The sequence below is a fragment of the Xiphophorus maculatus genome, chromosome 3 (assembly GCF_002775205.1).
Source record: "Xiphophorus maculatus strain JP 163 A chromosome 3, X_maculatus-5.0-male, whole genome shotgun sequence".
Lineage (NCBI taxonomy): Eukaryota > Metazoa > Chordata > Actinopteri > Cyprinodontiformes > Poeciliidae > Xiphophorus > Xiphophorus maculatus.
Genome location: NC_036445.1, coordinates 3480941 through 3508715, shown reverse-complemented (window position 1 = coordinate 3508715; position 27775 = coordinate 3480941). Strand labels below are relative to the sequence as shown.

General features: G+C 38.2%; 1 protein-coding gene across 1 annotated transcript; it reads right to left on the bottom strand.

Annotated features, from left to right (window-relative positions):
- Positions 1-1940: 1940 nt before the first annotated feature.
- Positions 1941-26037, bottom strand: bcl3 (B cell CLL/lymphoma 3). Its single transcript, XM_005808584.3, has 9 exons — positions 25507-26037; positions 24182-24299; positions 15268-15376; positions 7234-7435; positions 5397-5485; positions 5197-5274; positions 3336-3503; positions 2835-2934; positions 1941-2751 (listed from the first exon to the last, which is right to left on the bottom strand). The coding sequence occupies exons 1-9, from the start codon at positions 26018-26020 to the stop codon at positions 2642-2644; spliced, it is 1488 nt and encodes a 495-aa protein (XP_005808641.2). The 5' UTR covers positions 26021-26037; the 3' UTR covers positions 1941-2641.
- Between the last annotated feature and the right edge of the window lie 1738 nt (positions 26038-27775).

Genomic DNA, 27775 nt, shown 5'->3' with positions numbered 1-27775 from the left:
AGGTGAGTATGTGGATTGTGCCATAAAAACTTGCCAAATCCTCACTGCACTACGTCTGGTGGAGGGAGTTTGATGGTATGAAGCAGCAAGTCCTTCACTGGAAAAAAAAATAGGGCATTTAGGGTCACCTCAACAGTGAACAATCAAGATAAGATTCTGGTGCCAATCTTCTACCCAACCATCCACAGGTGTCAAACTCCAGTCCTGGAGGGTCGGTGCCTTGAAACTTTTAGATGTGCCTCTGCTGCACCACACCTGAATAGAATAATTACGTCATTAGCAGGGCTCTGGAGAACTGATCTACACAAGGAGGAGGTAATTAAGCCATTTCATTCCAGTGATTTGTATCTGTGGCACATCTAAAAACTGCAGTACACCAGCCCTCCAGGCCTGGAGCTTGACACCTCTGCTTTAGACTGAACTCCATTTTCCAACATGTCAATGCCCTCCTATGCAAAGTGAGGTTGATCAGAAACTGCCTCTGAAAGGGTGACTCAACCTTTACCTAACCTTCTATCATTAATGATCTGCATCTGTATAACCCTCAAGCCTGAGGACTCCGAATGACTTTACACTACAAAGTTGCCACAATTGGTGCCACCATCTGACCACCATCAGTAAGCAAGGGGTGTGAAGTGTCTAAGGACAGAACAACTGAGAACCAGACCTTTGAACTGGCAATCCACTGGTTTCAGGACAAATTTCTACCTCCTCATATAAGGATGAACTATATTCATCCTTATATAGCTACTAACTATTTTGTACATCTTTCTTTCATCTGACTGCTGTGTTATGTTTGCTACTGCTTGTTTCTTTGCCTAACAGCATGTGATACAAGCATATTTTGACACGTATTCAGTCTTGGGCTTGTTATTTACAGCTGTAAGGAACACGGCTGTTCACAGACAAAGAAAAAACTGTTGTTTATGACAATGTGTTTTGTCAATGACAATGTACAAAATAATTATTTTCACCTAATGAAAACAGAATATGAAAGACTGTTAAATGTACCAAATGGGCACAACCATAAGTATTTTATCATACAAAAGGGAAAAAAAATATGACCAGGATAAGATGCATGAAAATACATGAATCTAATGGGGATGGGAAAATATTTTACTGTAGTTTTGTTTAATTGCACTGCTAGAACCTGGTCTAGCCACTGACCTTAAAAGAGATAGCAAAAATTAAGACAGAAGAAGAGTTTCTGAATGAGTTAATCCTTTTGCAAACATGCTGTGAAGACAGCTGGTAGTCTGTGTTTATCAGCTTTGTTCAAATCTAACCTGACTATTGCTGAGAGTTTAGAGAGGCCAGCCCTTTAAATCTTCTAAAACTGAAGGTAATCTTCTTGGGGAAAGAGGATGCAATCCATTTAGAATGTCCTGTGTATTTGTTCCCCTCAAAGATAAACACCATGTACAGTTCTTAGCAAATAATAAAGGAGTTAAATGCAAAGAAAAATAGTTTTTGTGTAAAATAGTTATTCAGTGACCTTAAAAATATTAAAGTACAAAATGATTTAGTATAATATCAAGTTTCTGGTAACTGCAGCACCCATTTTTGTCAGATTTCAATAGCCATGTTGAACCTAGTTGATAGAAACATGGACAACATAAAGTTTTTATTCCTCTACAAATCGATTTTGCTTTTCATGTGTAGTTGTATTTTATTGTGTTGAATGGTTGTAGCATTTAATCTACATAAAGTCCAGATCATGTAGGTGTAAAATTGTAGTCCCATAATGCACTGTCACTTCTACATGCATGTACAGTATATGTCAATGGTTTAAACTTGGAGATTAAACTATTGAAAAAATTTTTTAAAAAATAAAAAAAATCAACCAAGTTTATAATATCCTTTTAGTTTTGTATGGCCAATGGCTTGTTTCTTCACTGGCACTTAATTTCATAAATGCAACAGAGTTACAACACAAGTGAAACTGTTGAACAAACTTTATAAAAAAAACAGTCAATAACTTTTGACAAGATAGGAAAATAGATACAGGCATACAAACACAAACACTGAAACAAGATACCATTTCCAATCTCGCTTGCTTAAATATGGAGGGATTTGTTTCCTTACAGTCTGTAATGAAAGGAACATTCACAAAAGGAATACTGGAATCTTCAAATAAACTTTGTATCACTGTAAGTCCTTTAAAGCCTCTTTCATTTCCTATAATATTCAGTTTATGCTCTGATGTGTAACAAAAATAAAAAGGCAGGAATTCTGATTTCATTAACAATTATTTCATGTAATTTACAAATATGTGCAAGTAACTCCAAAAAAAAAATCTTTTACATTCAAGCTTGTTTACATGCAGTTTCCCACTTCTGTTCATGCCGACTTGGAAAAGAGGAAACGCCTCATTTTTTTATGTCAGCATTACCCAGAAGTTTTATTTTTATATTCACAAGATAAATGTCCAAAACAGCAGCTGTATGATTTGAGATGCCTCATCTGGCAAGGCAATAAAAGCTCAAAGAAGGCCACATTTGAGATGTGGTCCAGTGTTGAGTCTAATGCTGATATTTTCTGGCTTTCCCTCATATGAGGCAAATCCTTTGCTGAATGCCCTGAGTTTGACGATTAGCTGTGTGGAGGTAGTTGCGAGATCCACTGGAAATATTGCACAAAGCTAGAATAGTGCAGACGAAGTCTTTAGGGGATGGGAAGCACTAGGAAGGAAGCTGTGTGGCGTTGTAGGAGGTGTACTAGATCCACGACTGTGGTTTGAAGAAGGGGATCCTAAAAACATTGAAAAAGGAATAAATGAGGAACTGAGGAATTTTTATTGACTGCGCACAACTGTCTTTGTTAAATGTTCTCACCATTCTCCATATAGCAACTCTGACGCGGTGAGACTGACACACAAGGCTGCTCTTGAACTTTGATCTGCTTGGATCCTCTTCCTCGTAACACATCTGTTATCTGCAGAAGATTTAAAAACTTATTATAGTCTTTGTGCAACACACTGGTATAAGTACTTAGAAAAACCGTTTAATACAACTGGAGAAAACATTGCACTATTTAGGTTTGGCCTCTAGAGGGAGAAATGCATGCATTCTTCCATTTTTGGCTTTAACCTATCTCCACTGTTTAACCTGAGCTGAGTCAACTTGGTTTTGCAATTGTTTGTGTTTGTTCTGATGTAACTTTAGTGAATAGGCGGGATTTTCCATCTTGAAATTATAGTGAGACATTAAAATGTCAACAAACACACAACTGGAGATCCCTTGGGGGTTTTCCTGCTTTCATGAAATGAGATTTTCCTAAAAGCAGCAATGAACCATCTTAAAACAGAGTTTAAAAAAAGGCAGTTATTTTCTTACTTTTTTATTCTTGGCCACCATCACTGGCGTATCATTGTGGTAGTTCTTCAGACTACTGTCTGCTCCACTCTTCAGCAGCAGCCGGACGGTATCCACCTGACCTCGGCCACAGGCGATGTGCAGGGCTGTGTTCCCGCTGTACGACTGGCTGTTGACGTCACAGCCATTCTGTGAGAGAGAAACAGCAGACTGATTCATAAAGACAACCAAACTAGATGATGCTCAACATAAAAAAAACCCTGCTACAGGATGGTTTGATCATAACAAGATAAAGGAGAGAGAGTAGTTTCAAAAGAAATGTGATCAAAACAGGAAAGAAAACTCCTCATATGCACAGTTCAGCAGGTAAACGCAGAGAATGAAGGCAGCCCCACAACATTTCCCCCCCATTTCTTAGAAATATGTATCTATAAGCTAGAAGGAAATAAGCAAAAACCCTATAAGGTAAAAAAAAAAAAGACACTTAAGAAAAGAAAAGCTTGAAAAAAGTATTTATATCCATTTAACCTTTTCTAAATTTAGCTACATAACAACCACAAACTTAAATGTGTATTATTCTGATTTTAGCTGACAAACTACATAGCACATTATTTTTGAAAAAAGAAAAAGAAAACAATTCCTAGTTAATTATTTTTGTTGCTACAAATAAATATGGCAAGTTGGTTAGAGGACTGTATTTGCATCCATACCCCTTTAATCTGATATTCCTAAATAAAATGCAGTGCAATTGACCTTTCTAATAATTAGTTCACTTCTAACAGAGTCCGCTTGTGGGTAATTTGATTTCAGTAAAAATACAGTAGTAACGTGAATGCCTCAGAGAACATCAACCACATCATAAAGACTCAGGAGCAAACCAGAAAGAGATACAGTTGTGGAAGAGTTTAAAACAACAAAAAGTTGATGTCAAAATGTATCCAAAATATAAACATATCAAAGCAAAAATAATAATGTTATTTTGCTCTGGAAGAGCTGCAGGAATCCACAGCTCAGGTGAAAGAACTGTTGACAGGCAACTAGATTAGTACTCCACAAACCTGCCTTCCATGGAAGAGAGGCAAGGAGAATATCATTGCTGAAACTAAGTCCTCGACGTTTGAGTTTACCACAAGCCAGATAAGAGACAGTGCAAACATTAAGAAGGTTTAGTCATACAAGTCTAATTTTTCTTTCCGACTTTCATGCACAATGCCATGCATGTCAGAAAACTGGCATTGCAAACCTAAACACACCATCTCAATCATGAAATAAGGCAGTGGTAGAATCATGCTATGTGGATTTTTTTTTTCAGCAGTAACAGGGAAGAGAGAGTCAGATGAGAAGAGTGGTAGAGGTAAATACATGACAAAAAACTTGCTAGGCTATGATTGGAGTGGAGGTTCACCTTCCAGTGGAAAAACAATCCTGAACATTCAGCCACGGCTGTTAGGGAAATGTTCAGAATGCAGCATATCTATGCGTTAGAAAGGCCCCATCAATCTGTAACAAGACTTGAAAAGAAAACTTTCGACTAACGTTCTCAAACCAATCTCACCATGCTTGGATTATTTTGCAAACAAGAATGGGTAAAACTCTTTGCTTCTAAATCACTCAGTTGTAATTTTGAATGAAATCTGGTGGAACAAAGTACTGATTCAAGGGGCTGAACGCAAATGAGTTTTATTTTAAAACCCTGAATCATTTACATTTCCCTTAAAAATTTTGTTCCATCACATAAAATTTCAATAAAAACACATTGAAGTTTGTGGTTATAACAACACTAGATCTGAAAAGAGTCAAGGGGCTTGGTACTTTCTTCAGACACTGTAGCTGTGTCACCAACCTTTCCCCCCTTCTTTCAGTCACCACAAAGCATAATTACCTCAATGAGGAAGTGGACCATATCTGCATTATTGCTTTCCACGGCATGCATGAGAGGACTCTGACCACTCTTAATGTCCTGATAAGAAGAAGAATAAAAAACGACCATCAACATGATAGTCAAAGAACAAAGATACTTGACAAGGTGGCTTTTACATGCTGTTTAATCCACAGTACAGAGTTTGTGGATCTGGGACTGACCATCACGTTGATGTCTGCTCCTGCATCCAGCAGCATTTTTGCCAATTTTTTATGGCCTTGCAGCACAGCCAAATGAAGAGGACTCAGACCTGAGGACAGAAACAAGTAAAAATTCAGACTGAAACATTTGGCTCATTTTTCCATCTTTAAAAATGTATAATTCACAATAGTATAAAAAACACAACATGAATTTAAGTCACAAGTACTGCTTTAAAGAATGCAAGTGGCCAGTTATGGTGCTATTGTAACGATGTGTGTACACAGTCAAAATGATACCATTTACCTAGACTTGTAGTAACTGTCATGCAAGCAATGTCTTCTGTGCCGTGCAAATTTTTAGACTTGACAGACAGAACAGACTGCAGAGCAAGGAAACGTTCTCATCCCACCTACATAACTTAAAGTTCTCAACCCCCACCTGAAAATAAATTGACCTTTTCTACAGCCCCCCACAAACTGTAATGCACAATTGAGGGGGTGGTTTGTGTTTTTTCAGGTATACTCAGAGCAGGTGAGAGCACCAAGCAGCCATGGAAATAGAGCCAGACTTAAAAAAACCCCAACAACACTACAATACAAACATTAACATTTAATTCAAAAGTAGAAACTAAGCATTTCAGATATTTAAACTACTGATGCTACAAAAAGGTTTTCATGTCAGCAACTAATTTATAAAATGTGGGAACAGAAAAAAAGAAGGACTGAAAAAGTTATGTACAATTTTACAAACAAGCACACAAGAGCTCACAAAATCCCTTAATGGAAACAGTTATCTTAGATCCTGTTCATCATCATCTTCACCATCATCATCAATATTTTAAATATATTTTTAAACGATTGGAATAGGATTGCCAAACTAAACTCAACTCTCAAACGTTTTGTTGTTTGCTTTAACCTCCACCAAAATCCCAAAGAGCTGTGCAACAGGCATTATAAAAGCAAATGTTTTGGGTGCACAGCATATAAAAACTATATTACAGGTAGGCCTGTTATTTTGTTGACTTTACTGATCTGGGTTTTCCCCAAATAATTTCAACCTTCAATAAAAGTTATTCTATCATCATCATGTGACTTTAAAACAAACAGGACACATGTTAATGTTAGCCTAGTGTTCAGCTAAGAGATATCATCACCAGAACGCAAGACACAATTTTATTGCTGACTGTAGTTATATAGGTTATAGTAAAAATATAAAAGTCTGTGACTGTCACACTAAACAAACACTGCACAACATCATATGTTAAATGGAAAATGGTTACACCTATGTGAAGTAATACTTATGTTCTCACCACTTATACTTATTAAATCTAGTTATTGCACTTTAAAGCTGCTCAGCTGTCAAGCATACAAACAGCATTTGTTTTATTTACATTATAAACTGGTACCTGGTATTGGTAAACACCTATTCCTAGATGACTCTGATGCATATCAAGTTCAAAAAATCCTGATCAGGAAATCTCTAAATGGAATGTGTCGCAACTAATTACATTAATAACAAACAGCTGGAAAAGTGAAGACTTGACAGACAGAACAAATCCCATTGATATTTGATATTTGTTTGATATTTTATTAATTTTAGCCTGTATTTAATGCATATTTTTAACAGATAAATTGCATACCTGGAAAATCACTGTTCTTATTGAACACAATGTTAAAGAAACACCTGTAAGTGAAACTGGCAACAAATATCAATATTCACAAAGAATAATATTTGTTGTTTTAGAAACTACATGAAGTAGACACCACATGTCACAGCATCCAGTTAGGAAATGTTGTTAAGAGAGGTGGTGATGCATATGGCTTTGCTTAAAGCAGAAGAGTACACATCACAACTCACCTTCAAAGTTTCTGATCTCCAGGCAGGGTGAAGATGAGGAGAAAGACAGCAGTACAGATAGGCATTCGAGCAGCTGATATTCACAGCAGAGATGGAGTGCTGTTTGGCCATGACGGTCCAAGACAGCAGGGTCGGCCCCCGCTCTCAACAAAACATCCACCATGTTTGCTTGCTTGGTTATCACTGCCAGATGAAGAGGAGTCTAAAGGAGAAAAACATTTAGTTTAGATAAACCAGTGTACTTAAGAGCATGGATTTAAAAGGTATTTTGCTTTCCCACAAAATATCAACACTTTTTAATTCTGTTGCGCACAAGAGAAATGTTTGCCAATTTCATGATATTTTATTCTGACTTCAAAGTAATACTTTTCTTTCTTTCCTTCATTTGCTGTTATAAATACAAATGCTATGGCTCACAAAAACAAAGATATAACGACTAATTACTCTGAGGTTGTCAGAAACAAATTCTACCAAAAAAAATTGTCTGTCTTGGATTAGTGCCCAAGTAAAATATCAATTGTGACATTTAAAATCCATATTAAAAAAATAATTTTTTTCATGCCACACAAAAAACTGTATCGCAATTGCACAAAAAGGCATTTGATCACTACTAATCTCATCAGCAGAATAAAATCAAGCTACTTATGTAGTAAGTATTATGCAAAGACCTTGCACAGAAAAAGAACGACAATGCATAAACAACATTATTTATTATTAGATTTTTGGCCAAGAGCCTTACAGAACTGTTTTACCCAGAAGCCAATAGATGATCTCTTCTTCCATTTTTTTCTTTTTACTGCAAATACTATTTTATTGAACTGTTACAATTAGCAACATATTGCTTTACAACAAGCTTTTGGAGCAAAATGGTTTATATACTTAATGTCTGTTACTGTAAGTGACAGCTATAAAACTAAGTTCCAGTTAAAGAAAAAAAGAAAACATAAATTGGCAGTTAATAAACATTCCATGTTTTTTTCTGTATCCAATATGTATAATATATATGCAAAATCCAAAGACAATAAATAAAAAGTATTAATGGAATATTTGATTTATGTCCTTAATTATGTTCTGGGCTTTTCAATAATATCCTCATTAAAACAAATAGAGTCATAGTCAACAATCCCCAGAGAGGATTCAGTCAATTAATATACAGTATGGCAATGGCATTACTAACCGTAATCCCTGCCTAAGGCATCACCAATAGAGTCCTTCTATTGCAGCTGAATACCACAATGCATTATACCATAGCATATAATGATAACGTGTCAATATACAGATCTTTAATAAGCGAACACACTGAGAAAACAGCAGTAACAAAGTTGGTTAGTGGTAGCAATTGATGAGAGATAAAAAGCCTTCTGAACTACAGGAAGGGGAATCCCCGTCTTGTTGTGTATTCAGCAAGCAGATGGGCATAGTTAGTTTCAATCTAGTAATACAATGTATAATTATAGACTAATAAAATAACTATGGTCTAATATTTGCAGTCTCTTTAAAGCCTGAATTATTATGGAACTAAAACTACATTTAGGTTTATTTTTGCGACACCGAAGTCCAGTCACTGCTATTAAGAGACCATGAGCTGCAGCTGCCTATTCCTGAATATAGACAAATACACTTGGCTAACACACCCATTTTAAAAATAGATAACGGAATGGAAAAAAAACCCAACTCAGCTGAATGGTTTAGTGATAGGCCTTAGTCATTTCCAAATGACAAAACTTCTATTGATGATATATACATCAGCATAGCCTGAATCAATTGTAAAGCCAATTAGTGCGATATGATAATAACTTGTGAGGAGGAACCTGTTCATGACTTCATGAGTTTCACTTGACCAAGTGTGTTTTCAGAATCAGCTGAATGAAATCTTGAAAAACAATCTAGGATGTGCATAGAGGTCATCATGAATCATCTCATGATGACCAGACCAGAAGGTCAGAGACCACCTGCGGTTTTAAATTAGGCAGTAATCAGTTCCAAATGTGTCATAAAGGGAAGTCTTTTATTGTGGGATTTTTAGCTGCTACTCAAAGTTTCACAAAAATGAACCAATCGGGAACAAACTGTTGTTCCAAGTTTCACTTTTGTTGTATTACTAGGGTGTGTGTGTTCACCCGCACTGACTGTGTGTTCCAGTAAAGACTATTTAAAAAATTCTTGAGCTATGGAAGAGCCAATTTGTGGAATTCCTCCTTTGTGTCATTGCAATGTTCCTCTCTTCAACTCTTGCTTCTCTGAAGTCTGACTCATATTGACAGATGAGCAAAGATGTGAGACCATTTCCGTAAAGGTTTTACTGTAGCTTGCAGCATTTGGAGTTCATTCTTACACCGCATTGTGTAAAGACAGTTCTTCCAAGAATAATACTACAATTATTATAACTTTGCGAACTGTATGCGATGCATCCAACACAAAGAAAATAACTTCATGAGCATATTTTTTGCAGAAGAAAAATAACAGCTACTGTTAAGAAATAAACTTTTCCTTTTTTTTACCATGCTAACACATCAATCCTCTGGCAATAAAGTTTCAATAATCTACGAGTGTCTCCAAGTGGTCAGATAAATTTTAGTTGATATAATCAGAAAGTAGATCAAGCCATCAGTTTCACTTTCAAATTCAAGCATGCAGCATGCCAAGGTCAGTGAATCTTCTCCAGTGAATACACTATGGCTTGAATGTTTATTCAACCCATAGCCATAGAAATACCTTATTACCTAAGGCAGAATGCAATCATATTCAATACATTATGCGTTTACATGTTGCCTAAAAGTGTCTTTTGAAAATGGCAACCTTTAACCGGGTATTAATGTACATTAAGCCCACATTCCTGTTAATGTTTTTCTTTTTATTGGTGTTATGAAATATTCTTACCTAAATGCCATGTTTCTGTGAGCTCTAAGTGGAAAATGAAGGCTTGTAGTTAGCAAGCCAGTGTAGTGTTTGATCGTTCGAATACATAAATGAGGTTCACACAATTTTTAGAGATTGCAAATAGCCAAGTCATCACCACAATATTAAGTTGCCTTAGTGTAGGACTGAAACAATTTCTCAAATGATTTGAGTACCTCGATTATTAAAATTCCTCGAGGAAAATTTACCTGCCTCGAAGCTTCGTTAAATTATGTTTTATTATTTAGCACACTGTATTCCAGCCAGAACATTTGCGTTCTTTCGCGGAGCTCCCACTTCCGCCTCTGAGTTGTTGACGAATGTAGTCTTAGCGGCATAAAGTCCAATTTTCAAGTTTGGACGTGGGGATTTCATTTAATTGATGATAATGCTCGGGTTTTCATTGTTTTTGGGGGACCAATAAGCACCCTTAAAATGACTGGCGCGATGCCTGGAGTACAGCAGCCTTTCTCCTCTGGGAACTGCTGGTTCAAAGCGAACAGCTGGAAGAGCACTGCAGGAGTATTTATACAGGTGAGCGGATAGACTCAACACGGCGGGTGACAGAGTAGTTGATGCTTACAGTTTAAGTGTAGCTTTACGGACGAACCGCACAATAAATTTCATATCATCCCAGTCTCAACATATGGGTGGCGGAAATCATCATGGCGGTACATGGCTGGTAGATGAGTTTGTGAGTGTGACGAATGAAGGTGCCGTAAATATCCCGTATTGCTCCCCCTCGTTCTTACTTTCGTCCACTGGTCTACCGGTCGTACATTAGGTTTGTTCCTTCGTCTTTCCCCCTCCGAACTTACGTTCGCCAGTCCCCTGCTCTATTTCCTCCCATCCACCCCCATCTTACTTTCATTCACTACCCAAATCCTCCAACTCCAGGCGACATTTCTCGTATTCTCAAACATAAAGCTTGACAGGTATGGGGCAAGGTGAGAATTCATCTATTAAACTCACTGAAAATGAATACATAAACTAAAAGCTGGATCATAGACATTTTTTTATAAGCGTGTTTGTGAGCTTGCCTCTTTATTATTAAATTGAATATAATTTCAGATCTCTGTATAACTTTACTTCAGGTTAACTTAGAAAGTGAGCTATTATTGTTGCAGGTTAGTTTTCTAAACTACAAAAAAGTAACTGTTAAGGATGCTCAAAAATGAATAATTGGACTGATATTGATGTCCAATAGTAACACCGGTGTTATGCCAAATTAACAATATTTTTTAAAATTATTTTTTTTAATCCGATTACTCAATTAATCGTAAGAATAATCGATAGATTACTCAATTACTAAAGTATTAGTTTACAACAGCCCTACCTTACTGTAATGTCCACAAAGCAATAAATTACTGGAGATGTTTGTCTGTGTTTTTCCCTAAAAATTTAATACCAAATATGTATTTAGGAGGAAGTATCCTATACTAGCTTTCATAAATAATCTCTTTATCCAAAAAATATCTTTCCTTGCATTACGTTTTACACTCTTTTCTGCCTTCCCCACTTTGTGACTTATGACTGTGCCATAAACTGCTCACAAAATTATCTGTCCTGAATGATTCAGAGAGCAAATAATTCTGCAATTCGAAGCCTTTTATGGACTTTTAAAACAAACCACAGAGATTCAGGCCATAGTTTCCTGTAAAAGGACTTCAGTGACTAAGCAAAACTCCTGCATTTGATAAGACTTGAGGTGGAAAGGGAGAGCTAGGGTGGGGAGGCACAAGAATGAGGAAAAGAGGAAGCGGTGGAGGATAGTCTAGGGGAAAGACAGGATAAGAGGGAAAATCCCTTCTCTTTCCCTTTTAGTGTGTTCTGATATACAAACATTCCTGCAAAATTAGCCAATCGACATGCATGACGGGAAAAGACGAAGAGAAAAGAGCTTTATGGAGATGAAAAACAGCCCGAGGCCACAGGCAGTGCCAACCAGACACAAACATGGAATGCAGCAGAAAGAGATAAAGGCCTTCTGCAGTGCATACTGAAGGGCAAAGTCAGTCATGTTGCACACATAATCACACGCTCTTACGTCAGTATCGTTGACAGTTATGCTGATAGCATCAGACAGTTTATCAGTTCTGGTTAGAAACTGAGATCTTAAAAATATATACGCAGTAACAGATATGATAAAAAATAAATAAATAAAAAAAACAATAGTGAGAGAGTGAGGCTGACAGACAGAGAAGCACGCGCAGGAAGGGAAAGTCCCTGTAAACTACCCTCTGAACCTCAGTGCAAGGTATGTTGAGAAACAGCCCTGAGCACTGCAGGCAGGGAGGGGAGGGGAGGGGTCATGTGACTTCTCGGAACAAGGATACTAAAAACACACAAACACACAGTTGTTTCGTTTGTGTGCGTGCACGCACACACATACGCAGAGACATACAGACACACTCTTAAGCAAAAAGTAAGCATGCCTCCAATACGCCATAAGCTAGCTACACATTAATGACAACAGCACGTGCATATAGATGCATGTGTTAGAGTTGGCACTGCAAAGGAAATAACTCATTAAGTCCTATCAATGTTAGTACCATGCACAACATAATCAGCTGTCAAGACCTTGCAGAAAGAGAAAAAAAAACAAAGCTGTGTGTTTTGGTTGGCATGACCGACGTGGGAGTATCAAACAGCTGGCTCCAAACCAATCATGTGGAAGGCAAATCATACACAGACATTTGCACAATTGTTCAACAACGGTACCGATAGTAACACTCTGTCAAAAAGTTCCAGACGCAAAACCACAGAAACCCAGGATTTGTCATCAATATTGGAAAAAGAGAATGCATATTAATTTCGGTCTTTGGGAAGTTGCTTAATGCTGGAAACTGTGTCCAACTTTGTCAACTATCTTTTTTTTCTTTTGTTGTTTTGAAAAGTAAAAAGTTCCCTGGCCTCATTTAGATAAGTGCGTTCTTTCTGCCTGGTATTCTGTCAAAACCACATAATCTGGTAGGCAAATGACTGTGATGGGACCTGCGCCTGTGAATCTCCCCTTTGGTTATAATTGCATATAACACGAAGTGTGTATGTGTCTTTGTGTGTTTATGCCTCTGCGAGGAGTGTGTGCGAGAATGTGTTGCGTGCAAGCATTTCATACACAGGGCAGACACAGGATATCACAAAACCTATACTGTCAAGCCTCAGCGATAAGGAAAAAGAACAACTGATGATAGCACCGGCATTATTTCTGGTAAGCATGCCTGCAGCGTCCTGTGTGGTGTGAAACCCCAGCCCTGAGAACGACAGCTCTTGCACAGCTCAGGTGCTTTTTCTCTGTTGAGGGATGAAAAAGACACAGCTGGCAGAGACCAGATAAGGAAGGCAATGAGGTTAAGACAACAAGGGGAGATAGAATGTGGAAGTATTGTCTTAAAAGAAGTGGTTGGGAAAAGCCTGGATTGGGAAACACTTAAAGGTAATTCTTTGAGAACATTCCGGTAAGCTCTCTTTAGGAGTCTCAATGTTTCAGTGAAAGTGTTTTCAATGTACACCATTTGTTGATTTGCATGAGCACAAAGTCCAAAATTCCCTTCCACAGCATGAACAAAAAAAATATTTATAGCCTTTATAGAATTAATTTCTATAAAGCCTATAGGAAGATTAGCATTATCTTCTGACTTTAACAATAATAGGGCAGCCTACTTACAATCACTAGAAAAATCTATTATTGAGGGCAAAGTGATTGCAAAACAACTATGGCCAAAAAAAAATAATAGTAGAACTTGGAAAAGACACAGAGCCCTTCCCAGAAAGCTCGTTACTCTGGTTTATGGCAACTACAGGTGAAATATCCAGGAAGGGTAAAATTTACCGCATAAACCTCAGACACTATGCCTGGAAGAGAATTTGATAACACAGCATAAGCAAAGGAGGAAACCAAGGTGCTTCCTCTTTTATTCTCCATTATGCTGCAGTTACTAGCTGATAGATATGTTTTATATATGATCTTATTTGGGAAGGTGTGACTCAATAAACATTTTAATCATTGGAGCAATTTTTAGCCACTTTATTTGTTAAGCTTTTTGTGCAATACAATTATCATTACTGATCAGATAATGCACTGATCAGTGCACTACAATTATCATTACTGATCAGATTTATAAATTAGAAATCTAGTATGCACACAAGAGATGTTAAAAAAGTAAATTCCCCCAAATCCAAGTAAAGTCTTCTTTGAGGAGTAAGTCTAAGTTGAGCTATAAGTCTATGGTGGGCATGTCCAAATCAATTTTCAAGTCTTTAAGAGGCCATTCCAAGTTAAGTCTTTGTGGAGCAAGTTCATGTTGACCCTCAAGTCTTTGAGAAAAAGTCTCAGGTCTTTGTGAAGTAAATCCAAATCAGATCTCATTTCTTTTGCTATAAAATTCAGTGTGAAGTGCATATCAAGTCAATGCAAATTTGCTGTAGTTTATGAATTCAAATCATTATCCTTAAGCCTTATCAAATATATGAGACATCAATATCTTTATTTCAGAATATTGATTTCAGTATATCAAACACTGCTATTAACTGTTGTGATGTTTTTTAAAAGAATAAACTTCATGAGCTGCAGAGTAAAGCTGTGGTTAGCACTGCTGTCCTGCAGCAAAATGTTTCCAGGTTCAAATCTCACTCTTGGGCATTCTGCATTGAGTTTGCATGTTCCCGCTATGCATCTGTGGGTACTCTCTGGGTACTCTGGTTTCCTAGCACAAAGTGTTAGGTTAACTCCAGGGTGGGCAACTCCAGGCCTCGAGGGCCGGTCTCCTGCAACTTTTAGATGTATCTCTACTTCAACACACCTGAGTCAAATAATGAGGTCATTAGCAGGACTCTGGAGAACTTTACTGCACTTAAGAGGTGATTCAGCTGTTGGATTCAAGTGTGTTGGATCAGGGAGACATCTAAAAGTTGCAGGACACCGGCCCTTGAGGACCAGGATTGCCCACCCCTGGGTTAACTGATCGATCTAACCTGCCCTCAGGAGAGAGTATGTACGTGCAATATTGTTTGTCTTAAGACTCTGTGTTGCCCTGTGAAACACAGTACAGAGTGTACCCTATTCATTACCCGTGACTGCTGGAGATAAGCCATCATGATATTAAAAATGCCATTAATATAAATGTATTGTTTCACCTGACGAAGATTGTTGTAGATATCAAGGCCTCTTCGAGCCAACACCAACAGGTGGATGAGTTTGTGGACGATGGGCAATTCTCCTTGAACCACAGCTATATGGAGGGCTCTGCAGAGGACACAAACGCAAACATTTTCACTCAGTAAACAAGTGCAGCATTTCTGAGTATTCAGCCTACTCAACCAAGTTTCTGGCAGTAGTGGAAAATTTGTGACAAGGATAGTGTTACTACTTTAGAATGATCCAAAACATGCAGCATAGACTTTAATTCTTATGTCAATGGTCTCAAACTGCATTCCTCAAGGGCCAGAGTCCTCCAACTTTTACATGTGTCCCCTGTCTTGCATGCTTAAATTAAATGGCTAAACTGCCTCACCAGCATGAAACCAAGCTCTACAGAATTCTGCTAATGAGCTAATATTGGAACCAGGGCATAGAAGGCATAGAAACCTCTAAAAGGTGCAGGACACTGTTCCACGAGGAATGCAGTTTGAGATCTCTGTGATGCGTTTACAAACTGAAATCCCCCCTAAGATGTAAGCAAGAAACCAAAAAAAATAAGGAAATGTGTTGCTGTTCTCATTTTGCAAAGCTCCAAATACATTAAGCCAACAAGACATGAAACATAAAAATGTAATAAAAAGAGGATTTTACTTTGCTTTTTAGACATTTTTAACTTTTCAACAAATGTGGTCAATACTGTATGCGTCACTGGATGACACATGATTACAAGTCAACTCGGCATGGGATGAAACTCCAAAAATATTTTGTACTTTATTTAAATATTCTCACTGAAAAATTACAGCATTAGCCTAAAAGACTGGAATGAGAATCAAAGAAGCAAAACACTGTAGCCTGTGCCATGGATGTACAAGTCTGACTCACAGTACTCTTATCAGGACGCCTTAGTGGGAAACCACTATCTGTGGTCTGTACGCGAGGCAAAAGAACACAGGCTAGAGTTCAAGACAGGGAAGGTGCAGGAAACTGAGAAGGGGGAAGGCATGCAGTTGAAAAGCAGAATAGCTTTTTTTTCTTTTTTACGTATTCTTTCTCATACTATCAGAAGAAGCAGCTTCCAGTAAGAGCCAGATTTGTTTTATGTCACATCCTGTTGTCACTGTGAGAGGCAGCATTCATTTTTTGTTTTTTTTCTCTGGCTTGCTTTGTGTGTTCTAAAATCTAGCCATGAAGCTGCATGGTTTCTTATAGGGGCTTTCTGCATGTTTGCACTGTCAGCTTTATGGATCAGACAAAACCAGTAAAAGACACTGCAATTTCATAACGAGGAACTTCTCGATAAATGTACCTATGCACAAACTTATGAGACCACAAATTGGTTTAATGGTGAAAAATGCTCTTGCACTTCCTTCCAATGATGAATTTCTATGACATCCATCTTTATCTTGTCAAACAGAATTATATTTTGTCTTCACTTGCAGAACAAAAAATTAAGCCAAATAATCAGAAAAATATGGCTTGCATATGCAGACACTTGTATCCCTAAAATAGTCCAAGTGACTGATTGCCTTTAGAACCTCCTTAGTAGAAAGAATGAGTGTAATTTAACATGTATACATTCTGTGTTCAACTTCTCTAAGGACTGTTCAAACCATCCTCTTAAACCACGAAGAGTTTGACAAAACTGCTCAACAAACTGGTCAGTCAAGGGAAACCTTAATCAAAGAAGTAACCAAAAAGCCTATGGGAACTCTGGGGGAGCTGCAGAGATCCACAGCTCAGTTAGAATAATATGTCACTATCAAAACTTCAAGCTGTGGACTCTAAAAAGCTGACCTTTATGAAGAAGTACAAAGAAGAAACCATTGTTGGAAAAAAATACCATGGGAGGCCCAGTTTGGAGTTTGTTACTAAAAGGGACAAAAGAAACGTGTAAAAAGATACTCTGGTTAGATGAGCCCAAAACAAAACTTTTTGGCCCTCGTGCATATGGTTGTGTGGTAGACAACTAACAGAACATCAGCTGAAGACACCATTTCCATCAGGAAATACAGTGGTCCCAGAATCATGCTGTGAGGAGCTTTCTTTCTTCAGGCATAGGAACCTCTGGTCAGAGTTAATACACCATTGGACAGTAAAGGTGATACTGAAAGAAGACCTGCAATCATGCTGAGATTTGGATTGAGGGTCAACTTCCGGAAGGGTGACCCTAAGAATACCAGAACTGAACTGCAATGCATTAGAATGGGCCAATCAAGGCATCAAAATCTGTGATTTTCACCAAGTAATCTGAGTTTGAGCTATTTTACAAAAAGGAATGGACAAACTTTAGGCTTTAGATGTGCATAGCTGGGAAAAACAGCCCCTCAGCAAAGGTTCTACAACGTACTAACTCATTGGGGCTGTAAACATGCAGGTAACTTTTTTCAGTTTTTGTTTTCTTTTTAATGAACTACTTTATTGAACTACTTTAATGTGCTACTTTATGGTCGCCCTATCTTTTAAAAACCCAATGTACAGTATATCTTGAAGTTTGGAATTTGTATGTGATAACTGTGAAAAGGGTTTGAGGGGTGTAAAAACTGCATACATCTTCACAAACTATTATTGAAAATGATAAAGCACTTATGAGCATATCTGCCCAACTTGTTTCTAAAACCTAAAAGCTCTAGTGTCATGCCAAACTGGAAGTGCAACTGTAAAAGGCAAATACATATTTGCTCCTGATATCAAAGCGAAAAGCAGAACCTTTATATGCAGAATGAGAATGACGGTTCTTTCCTCAGTAGATCCCTGTTCCTGTAAGTGACCTCAGCAGTGTGTATCAACAGACTGTAAAAAAAATAATAATACAGATCTGCAAAAAAGAAAAACATAAAAAAAGTTCAGTGTATTGCTCTTTCATAGTTTTGGTCAGTCATGGCCCAGCATAGTGGTGTCAAGTAATAGCAAACTGTTGAGGTATGACTCAAACTGAGATTTGTCAACCAGAGCCCAGAGGAAAGTGCTGTGAATAGTGATGCTCTGGTAAAAAAAACCAAAAAACAAAAAAAATGGCAGCTGCAGTTTGACTGCGTGAATAAATACTGCATCAGAACTTGGTTCCAAAATCAGAGCTCACTGAACTGGGTGTGTTAACAAAGGCCTGAAGTCAGCCTGCCTTCTATATCTGCACCCATCTCTCTCTTTTTCTCCTAAGATGAAACTGTACTGTTTCTGCTTCCTAGAAGTGGGGTAGACTATAGCCTGAGATAACCTCAGGCATAGCAGTACTGACGTAGACAGAAGTCCCAGGCCTGCTATGTTACAGGCAGCCAAAGTGTGTGTGTGTGTGTGTGTGTGTGTGTAAAGAATAGAAAAAAAGAGATTAGAAAATGAAGGACAAAAAAGTAGAAGGCTTAGAAAAAAAGGCAGCTTGTATGTGGTATCCTGTTTGGTGTGAAGGGTGAAGATACAGCCAGACATAGAACAAACTGAATGTCCTGTGGTCTGAGGACCAGCTGAGTAATGATGTGATGCATCAGTTTGTGTAAATTGTTAAAGAAGGAAATTGGTGGTCCAGTTCACAAGAAAAGATGACAGTACAAAATCTCCTGTGCACGTCAACGCCATAAAATTTTTTTTAAAAAAATCAAGATGATAATTAAGTAAAGCAAAGTTCAGTACGTAAGAACGGTTCCAGTGAAATGTTTATACACACACACTTCTGTTCATGACTTTAGTCATTTTTATGTGGGATACATTTGAACCGTTACATTTTTGGATGCATTGATTATACAGTTCCTTAAAATTTCAAGGAATTTCAAACTATAAACTGGATGGATAAATTTAAAATGAATGTGGATTAGGAATAATGCACATACATTTTAAATATGTGGTTTATCCCTAATCCACAAATGGCCAGTATTATACATGCAGACTCAAAAATAAAGAGACATCTCCACTATTATTTGGTGAAATGTCCCTTAGAAAATTGAAACTTGATCACATGCAATATGCAGTCATGCACAAATGTCTAGCATGTTTCTATATAGAAATCTGACCGCTTATCTTGGCATAATTGGTAAAGTTGATTTAAATCAACATGCCGACTTTTAGACATTGTTGCAAAATTTTCAATAGGGTTGGTGTCAAATCAGAAAAGTCATATTTAAATGAAAGTAAAGAATTCATATGAATCAAAGAATGCTTCAAAGCAAGCACATTTCATCTCTACTGAAATTTGCAGCTGGCCACAAGTACCAACAGAATGCCATCTAGAGAAATATTGAATGATCAGTGAAGATTTATCCATTTTAATAAGAAGAATGTTGGAGGTGACATTGTGAAATAGATGGGTGGCATTATGAAATAGAAATCTGTTGAGATGAGATAATCTCATCCCAACAGATAGAAGGCTGAAACTTGTATAGAGCTGGGAGTGCTAGGACAATGATGCCAAACACATCAAAGATGTTTTTTGAGTGAATCAATAAGGCTAAAATTAAGGTTCGGGGTGGTCTAGACCTTAAACCTATTGAATTGTCTACCATTACTATTTATTCTCACCTGTAATTTACAATAAACATTACACTATATTCATTATTTATCTAACAATTGTGTTTTGCCCTTGAATATCCTCAATGCAGCATTTAGGGAATATAATAAATTAACTGAACTGTTACATGTCATGCTTATAGGGTCCATGAAAAACTTGACTCCTGTCTTAACCACTATAAACCATACCTTAGTTGTGAGTTTTTAGATAATAAAAGGTCAAAGGGGTGAAACATTTACATTATAAGCAAACACTGAATGCCATGAAAAAATAAACTTTATAACTTAATTAACTTTTTATCTTTGCAGAACACCATTATTATAAATCTCCATCAGTACTCTAAAGAAGGAATGGTAGCTTCAAGAGAATGTTAAGTATAAACCAGGGGTGCTCCAGTCCATTCCTGGAGAACTACAATCCTGCAACGTTTGGATGCATTCATGCTTTAAAATGCCTGTGCCAGAAGGATGAATTCCCTCACCAACAGTTACTCAGATCTGCAGAGGCCTGGTAACAAGCCATTTATTTGATCCAGGTGTGTTAGGTAAGCAATGCATACAAAAGTTGCAAGATAGTAGCTCTTGGATGGATACACTGGGTTATCATCTGTTTGAAAATGGAACGTTGTTATTACCTCTAAAAATACAACAAGACAATGTGCTGTAGTTCTCATTAATTTCCATAGCCATGATGGAAATATTTACTCCATTTCCCCCTGAAGTTAAGAGTTCAGAACTTTGTGGGACTCCTTGGTAGTGAGGATTAAAGCAGATAACCATGTTACCAAAATAATAACACACACATTTAAAATTTCATTCCTCAATAATCTTGCACACACTAACTGCTTCTATATGTGGAACATGTAGTGTTCTTTGTAAACTCCGAGTATAAGTTAGTCTATTAAGTGACTTAAACTTTGGAGTAAATCTGTTATTCAACTTAAATTTGACATCCGTACATCCTGAGTGCAGAAGACAGTGTGACACACAACATAAAAGGAGAGAGCGAAAGAGAGAGAGGGTGCAAGATGGGGCTGATAGAAAGAAAGCGGTAAATGAGGAAGTGGGGAGCGGATGTTTGGGTTTTTTGAGCCCATTCATTTAAAAACACAGAGAAGAAAAAAGAGAGAGAGACAGACACCTGAGAAAAACCGCAATCATGTTAAAAACTCAGCTCTCACTGGCTTTCCCGAAACTAAAGGGCTCATTGACGTAAGAGCAGGCGTGAACACCATCACTCACATTATGCATGCACGCACAGTCACACACACATTCGCATACATACAGTGTGAAAAAAGGACAAGGGGAAGAGAATGTCTCTTTCTGAAGAATTCATACAAAGTTTCATGCAACCACAAAGTAACACATACTGTAAGAGCAACATAATTACTTTAGCATAGAGGTTTGTCCGCAAACTGGAATTAAAAGAAGAAGGGCTGGCAAGCATGTAAAATGTAAACCATTTAAAAGCTTAAACTAATAAGATCTATTAGGCATCAAGATAAACTGTATTCTACCTAATATTTTTACAACCAACAGCAGATGTGCATGTAGAATAACTAGAAACCAGCAAATCACAAGATCTATGGCTCTTTAAAATGTTGGTCATCACATTTGTTTTGAGTGGATGCAAATTGAGCTGATTCTTTTTGAAACTGCAACATCAAAGTGTCATTTAATTCTTGGACATGCTTCGTTTTCAGTCACATGACTTTTGCCTGAGATTGCACTCGTGCTCTTGTGTCAGTTTCTCATTTAACTTTGTGTGTGGGAAGGTGCTGAACCTGTAGACAAAGGCCGGGTAGTCATGCGTTTAAAGTTTAGTATTTGCATTCATGTGGTCTGAAGACTCTGTGCCCTGTGGACGGTATCATTCCAAACACCCTTACTCCCACACCCTGAAAGAATACTCAGACGACTGTTACAGCAAACAAACGCAACCACTACAGAGTCTGACAGCTCAAGTAGCTATAAGCTAATGCTTTGCAATTTTGCTAAATTTCTGCATTGACACTTAATGAATCAGCTATGATCAACGCAGAACTACTTTTCCCTCATGAAAAGTCAGACAGCAGTAAAAAATTTGCCTGGATTTGATTGCAATGTGGAGGCAGTACTGACTGTACCCACTAACTACGTAAAGACAGGTGAGTCATTGAGGCTGAAACTAATAAACCGGGATGATACTCCAAACATTTTACATTTGCATCGTTGTGCAATATTACATTTTTTACTCATAAGGTCACGAGGTTTTGCACTGAGACAAGGCTACTTTGCAGTAAGTCAAATTCAGTGTTGAATTAAATGAAATGGCTTGTAAAGATTTAGTATCTTACATTTATCTTTAGTAAATGTGACATTCATATTATGTACTTGTCTCTTGTCTTACTTATTCTGCTAAGTAACACGGTTGCATAGTGGTCACATGGAGTTTGCATGTTCTCCCTGTGCATGTGTGGGTTCTCTTTGGTTCTTCCTCCCACAGTCCAAAACATGACTGTCAGGTTAATTGGTCTTTCTAGATTCTCCTTAGCTGTGTGTGTGTGTGTGTGCGTGTGTGTGTGTGTGTGTGTGTGTGTGTGCATGGTTGTTTGTCCTGTCTGTCTCTGTTGCCCAGAGACAGACCTGTCCTGGGTGTATCCTGCCTCTCGCCCGGAATGCTAGCTGGAGATAGGCACCAGCACCCCTCCCGACCCCTTTAGGGACAAGGGTGTTAGAAAATGGATGGATTCTAAATAACATCAAATGCAACCTACAACCTTCATAAGTCACCATCATCAAAAGTTAAAAGTGACTGTCACAAGAGCAAACCTAATAAAACCATACCAGTCCACACAAACCGACAGGTCAGACAAGAAGAGCATTAGTTTAAGAAACAGCCAGGAGACCCATTTTAATCCTGGAGAGCCTGCAGGAGACACACACACCTCAGGTGGGAGATTGACACCACATCAACTATTAGTTGTGCATTTCAGAATGGCTGGAAGAAAGGAATCATTTAAAACAAAGATGTACATCTTCCAAACAAGATACATATAATATCTTGTTTGCAGCTTATCCAAAACCATGTAATGGACAAAGAAAAGACATGGAAGTGGGGAGAGGTTCTACTCAGAAGAGATCAAAGTTAAAATCATTTATGTTGACAAGATAAATACAGTGTGTGATGAAAGAATATCCTATCCTGTATATGTTGGGATGTTGCATATACGCTGTGTTTTTTCAATTGGGAGTTTTATTTTTTAAATGTTTTCACTTTTTCTAAGTTTTACTTTGCTACTCATTCACTGTCCTTCCAGTACATAATGCAATTCAAAAACATGAGTGGCTATATATGCAAAACTGTATTAAATACAGATCTGAGTATTCAATGAAACTTTCTAGGGTTAGAAATGGAGCTGGAACCGTTTGATAGAGTAAACAGACAAATACAAGTCAACGCTCAAGACCCACGTACATTTTTCAGTCCCATTCAAAATAGCAATTTGGTAATGTGTTTGTGGCTATAAAAACGAAATATTTTTGTTTTATTTTAGGTTTGCCTATATTTAGGAACGGCATGCCATGCCCACCGTGTTTCAGAGTGAAAAAAAAACAAATCACATTCAAGGTGACATACAGCATTAGCTTCCCACCAGCTTTAAATGTAGGCCAAAAGGTCAAAGACTCTTGATGTGAGTGATACTCGCAAAAACAAACTACCTTGTTTGCACTACACTGTAGAAAGCTAGGATTAGTGACAAAAAAGTCACTGATGTTGGGGTGTGCATGTGGAATGTCTACAGTGTGAATGGCTCCTGCAACCTTTAGAGCAAAACAAACTGAATCATGAGAATCAAGGTCATCAGATAAGATTACTTACATAAACCTCTACGAATGGTATCAGTATTAAAAAAAATCCTGCTGCTTAACTTATCTACCACCATGACAGATGTGTTAATCACTGAATGTGTTCAGAGTGAAGAAGAAAACAATACGATTAAAGTCCCAGATTTTAAAGGGCTTTGGATCCCATATCAAGCAAGAGTGAAACAAATTTTGCTTCCAAAATTACAGAAAATGATTTTAAAATTAAAAAGTTTCAACTGCTTTAAAGTTTAACAGTTGAAACATACCATTTTATGACTCAATCTCTTGATTTCAGCAATGTATACTACATAACTTAAAGACAATGCATCTCCTCAGAGACGCGTAAATCTCATGAATCTCGCGAGCTCTTAGACCTGTTTGCTATGCCAACTTTCACTTTATAACACAGCCGCCCATCTGACTTCATCTGTGATCCTGAAAATCCAAGTTGGGAATGAACCATGGTGACATTCTCAGTTTACCAACAGCCCTGAGGACTTGAATAAAGGAAGGATATGCTCAGTGATAAGTTGCACTGCAACCACATATTCCGGCACATCAACATACGTGTCTCCGTCTTCATCCTGATGTGTGGCCAGAGAAATTCCTGTCAGCAGGTTGTCAGTCTGGTGTACTCGTGGGTGGTGTGGCTCTGGAAAGGGGGGCAGGCACACTGGGTAGTGACCTGAAGAGAAATGGCAAAAAAAAAATAAAATAAAAAAAATAAAGCAAAAACTATAAAACAAAGTTACACAAAGAGGATTAGAATTGGTGAAGAAAAATTATTATGATGAATAAGTCTTTTTTGTAGTAAGGAAATGTGCATCTGGGGTAGAGTAGTGTAGTGTGTATTCATTTATGAGTTGACCCAGAAAGGTGATGCTCTTCTGTCAGTTGAGGAGTAACTGACAGTAAAGATGAATGGCTGCAAAAGAGCTGACTGGATATTTTCTCAGCAGAACTGCTGTATCAGTTACCCACAACGCTGGGAAGAAAAACTAAACTTTGCAATAATCTATGCCGGCATGCTATCCCAGAGGCTCTAAGAACACCTGAATACATGTTACATAATAAAGACAAAACACATCATTTTAAAGTTATATGAACACTGTTATATTGAATCCTAATTTTATTAATCTATTGAAATTCAGACACACTGCAATTGTTTATAAGTAGATCAGTGATCGAAGGTCTTACTTTCCATGCTTGCTTGTGAACAGAACATGGAAGTTTACCCCTCATTCTCAACTTTTAAGACTTTAATTTAGTCATAGGCTTAGCTGGAAAAGGACCTCTTCTGGTCAGGACCTGTCCAGAACTCAAGTAAAAAATATGTCACCACAAATAGAGACCTACATTGTTAAATAATGAGCTTTATCCATCTTTCCATCAAGTCTGACTTAGTCGTCTGTCTGCTAAAGAAAAGCATACCCAAACCATAACTTTCCCAACATTTATCATTATTATTAGTAGTAGAAGGTGATGGGCAGAGTTTTTTTTAACTCATCTGACCAGAGCACCCTCTTCCACGTTTTCTGTGTCCCTTACATGCCCTGCAAAATCAAATCACTGACGTAGAGGGAGAGTGGTGGGATTTGCTCCTGTTTAAATATATAAATAGCACATTGAATAAATGAGTGGGTATATCTGGTATGAGCTGTGTGTGTTTGGTACAAGCTTGTTGTAAAACCTTTGGCTATTTATTCACCATGTTGACAATTTCATTTTTCTACAGAGGAAAAACTGTCTTACTGTAGATGACTATGAAATCTGAAAAATGTGCAAGACAGATTTATTGCAGAGCTACGTCCAGTTCTTTAGGGTTAAGAAAGACAGATTTCAGAGAAAACGGGGGAAACATAATTATGTGAATGTTGGTCACAAGTGCTTACCGTAATTAATAATGGGCAAGATGCAGCAGGAATAGCCTTCCGGACTGTGAGCTGCTTGCTCGGTCCGCCTGTGGGTCACCGGTGCAACGGCGAACCTGCTTTCATCCGCTGCTCTCTCCAAGCGACTAGCCGCACTCTTCCGGACTTTCTGCTCCTCTGCGGGGGAAGAGCAGGGTGAGCTTGCCTCTGAAATCGGTGCAGCCGGCTTCTGGACCTCCTGTTCGACGGGAAACGTGCGCTTCCTAAAAGGAAGCTTCGATGGAGTCTTTATGGGAGATGAGTCCGCTGCTCGTTTGCCGAGCTGAGTGCTTTTCGCGTCCGGGGAGCGGCGAGCCGCTGAACTGTCCGTCCCGGTGCTCGCAGGAGGCGCAGGTGAGCCGCCGGTCGCCCGGGCGTCCCCGGCGCAAAAGGTTAAGTCCCCCGCGTTCCTGCGCCCTCGAGCTGTGGTGCTCAGATCCAGCGGCGCTGCGGCAACCGACTGGTGGTCAACGCTCATTGTAATAAGACTCGGCATCAACTGAGCCAGGTTCAGGTAACAGCGCAACTTTGGCCACGTCCGGAGAAAAATACTAATTATATAAAAAAAAACAAAGTGAGAAACTCCAACATCTGAAGGGGGAAAACGGGCGGCGATCAAATCAAACCATTGCCCTATTTCCCTTTTTTGTCTCTGATCAGATATGCGCTCAGATGTTCAGACTCGTGCCAGTATACACGAAGGGAAACCCAGGAGAACTTATAGACACATCTGTGTATCCCTGCGCACCTTTCTGAGCGAGTCTCGGAGGAGCTGCGCATCTGCTCTTAATGAACGCCTGTTTGACGCTGTAGGCCTGCTTTCGTTTTAAACCGAAACAATGAACTCGAAGCTGTTAATTACACCGAGCTGGGCAGGAAAGGAGTTTAACGTTGCGCTGAATTCGTGGTAATTTTTTGCATTTCCGACGTAGTCTGGTTATCTGACTGTTTTGCAGACGAGTTCAAAACATTTCTTGAGAATTTAAAGCAGGCATGCTTGTCTTTTTCTTTCTTTTCTTTTCTTTTTATTTTTTTTTTTGGAGGCAGGCAGGTGAGAAAAAAGGGAGACCAATACAGAAACATGGGACACAAAGCAACAGATTCAACTACACCTTATGCCATTTATGTAATGAAGGAGACTGGCGGTCTTAATGCCAAGAATGAAATATTTTCAGCTAATGTTCAAATTTACCAGACTGCAAGCTTCCACATACTGGACGCATTCCTACATACCTGGCCGATTTGAAGTTATTTCCAGTACCATGATGTTACTAAAAGATGAACTTCCTGTTGGAAATTTTCATGTCCTCTTATGCTCCCATTAACATAATTTTGGACCTTTTGATTTGCATGTTATCCATCACACAGCTTGAGTGCCTCGTGTTCATTACAGTGGCCCACTTCCACTTCTGAACTGATTTGATCTATTTTCTGTGAAAAACAGACAATAATTTCCTGGCCGTGATGCATTACAGCTGATTTCATCTGCAAAAAACATAGGAAGTCTTTGGTAACAGCATGTTGAACGTCCACATTTACTTCTCTTCTTTGCTTCTTATTTATCCAACTGCATTATCTAAAATTTTTGACATGCTCTTTTTCTTCTAGCATGCAGTTAATTATTATGCATATCTGAAATCTGCATCTAACCTTGGATTTATACATTTTCTGTTGCTTGGGTTTGGGAACACCAGCCTGCATGTTAAGCTGAGCTCAAGAAACCACAAACAGATGAACAAGGAGAGTAGCAAACAGTAGATGCTCCATCATGACTCATGAAGCATTGCTGCTAGTCCTACTGCGACTTCACACCCAAGCAGACAGTCTTTTTTTCCTTGTCTATAATCCTGTCTTACCCCACCCTTAGCAAGGTTCTCATTACCTGGGTCAATTTGGGACTTTCCTCTTTCCACTGAAGTGTGGAGTGGGCAACGGAAAGTCAAGCTGTGTGTCTAAAGTCCCTAAAACACCCTGATACTATCAACAAGCCCTGCAGCTGTCAGTGCACTCAACCATTATGGTTAAGTGTGGAATAATGTGTAATTATTTATCAAAAGTATACACTTGCTTGCACATTTACACCCTGCTTACTCCTGTAAACACACCTCTTAAAGCCTGCAGCACAATGGAAACCATAGAGCTCCACTGATCTTTCCATTCATACTGGCTTTCAACAGAAAATATAATAATACTCCTTAATGTAAAAGTTCACCCTTCACCAGAGGGCTTTCACAGAAAATCATAGGGTAAC

Coding starts and splice junctions, on each gene's coding strand:
- bcl3 (XM_005808584.3), bottom strand. CDS start 26,020: ATGCCGAGTCTTATTACAATGAGCGTTGACCACCAGTCGGTTGCCGCA. Junction 24,300..25,506: donor CTTGCCCATTATTAATTACG/GTAAGCACTTGT, acceptor ATTTCTCTTCAG/GTCACTACCCAGTGTGCCTG. Junction 3,504..5,196: donor TGGTCCACTTCCTCATTGAG/GTAATTATGCTT, acceptor TCTCTCTCACAG/AATGGCTGTGACGTCAACAG.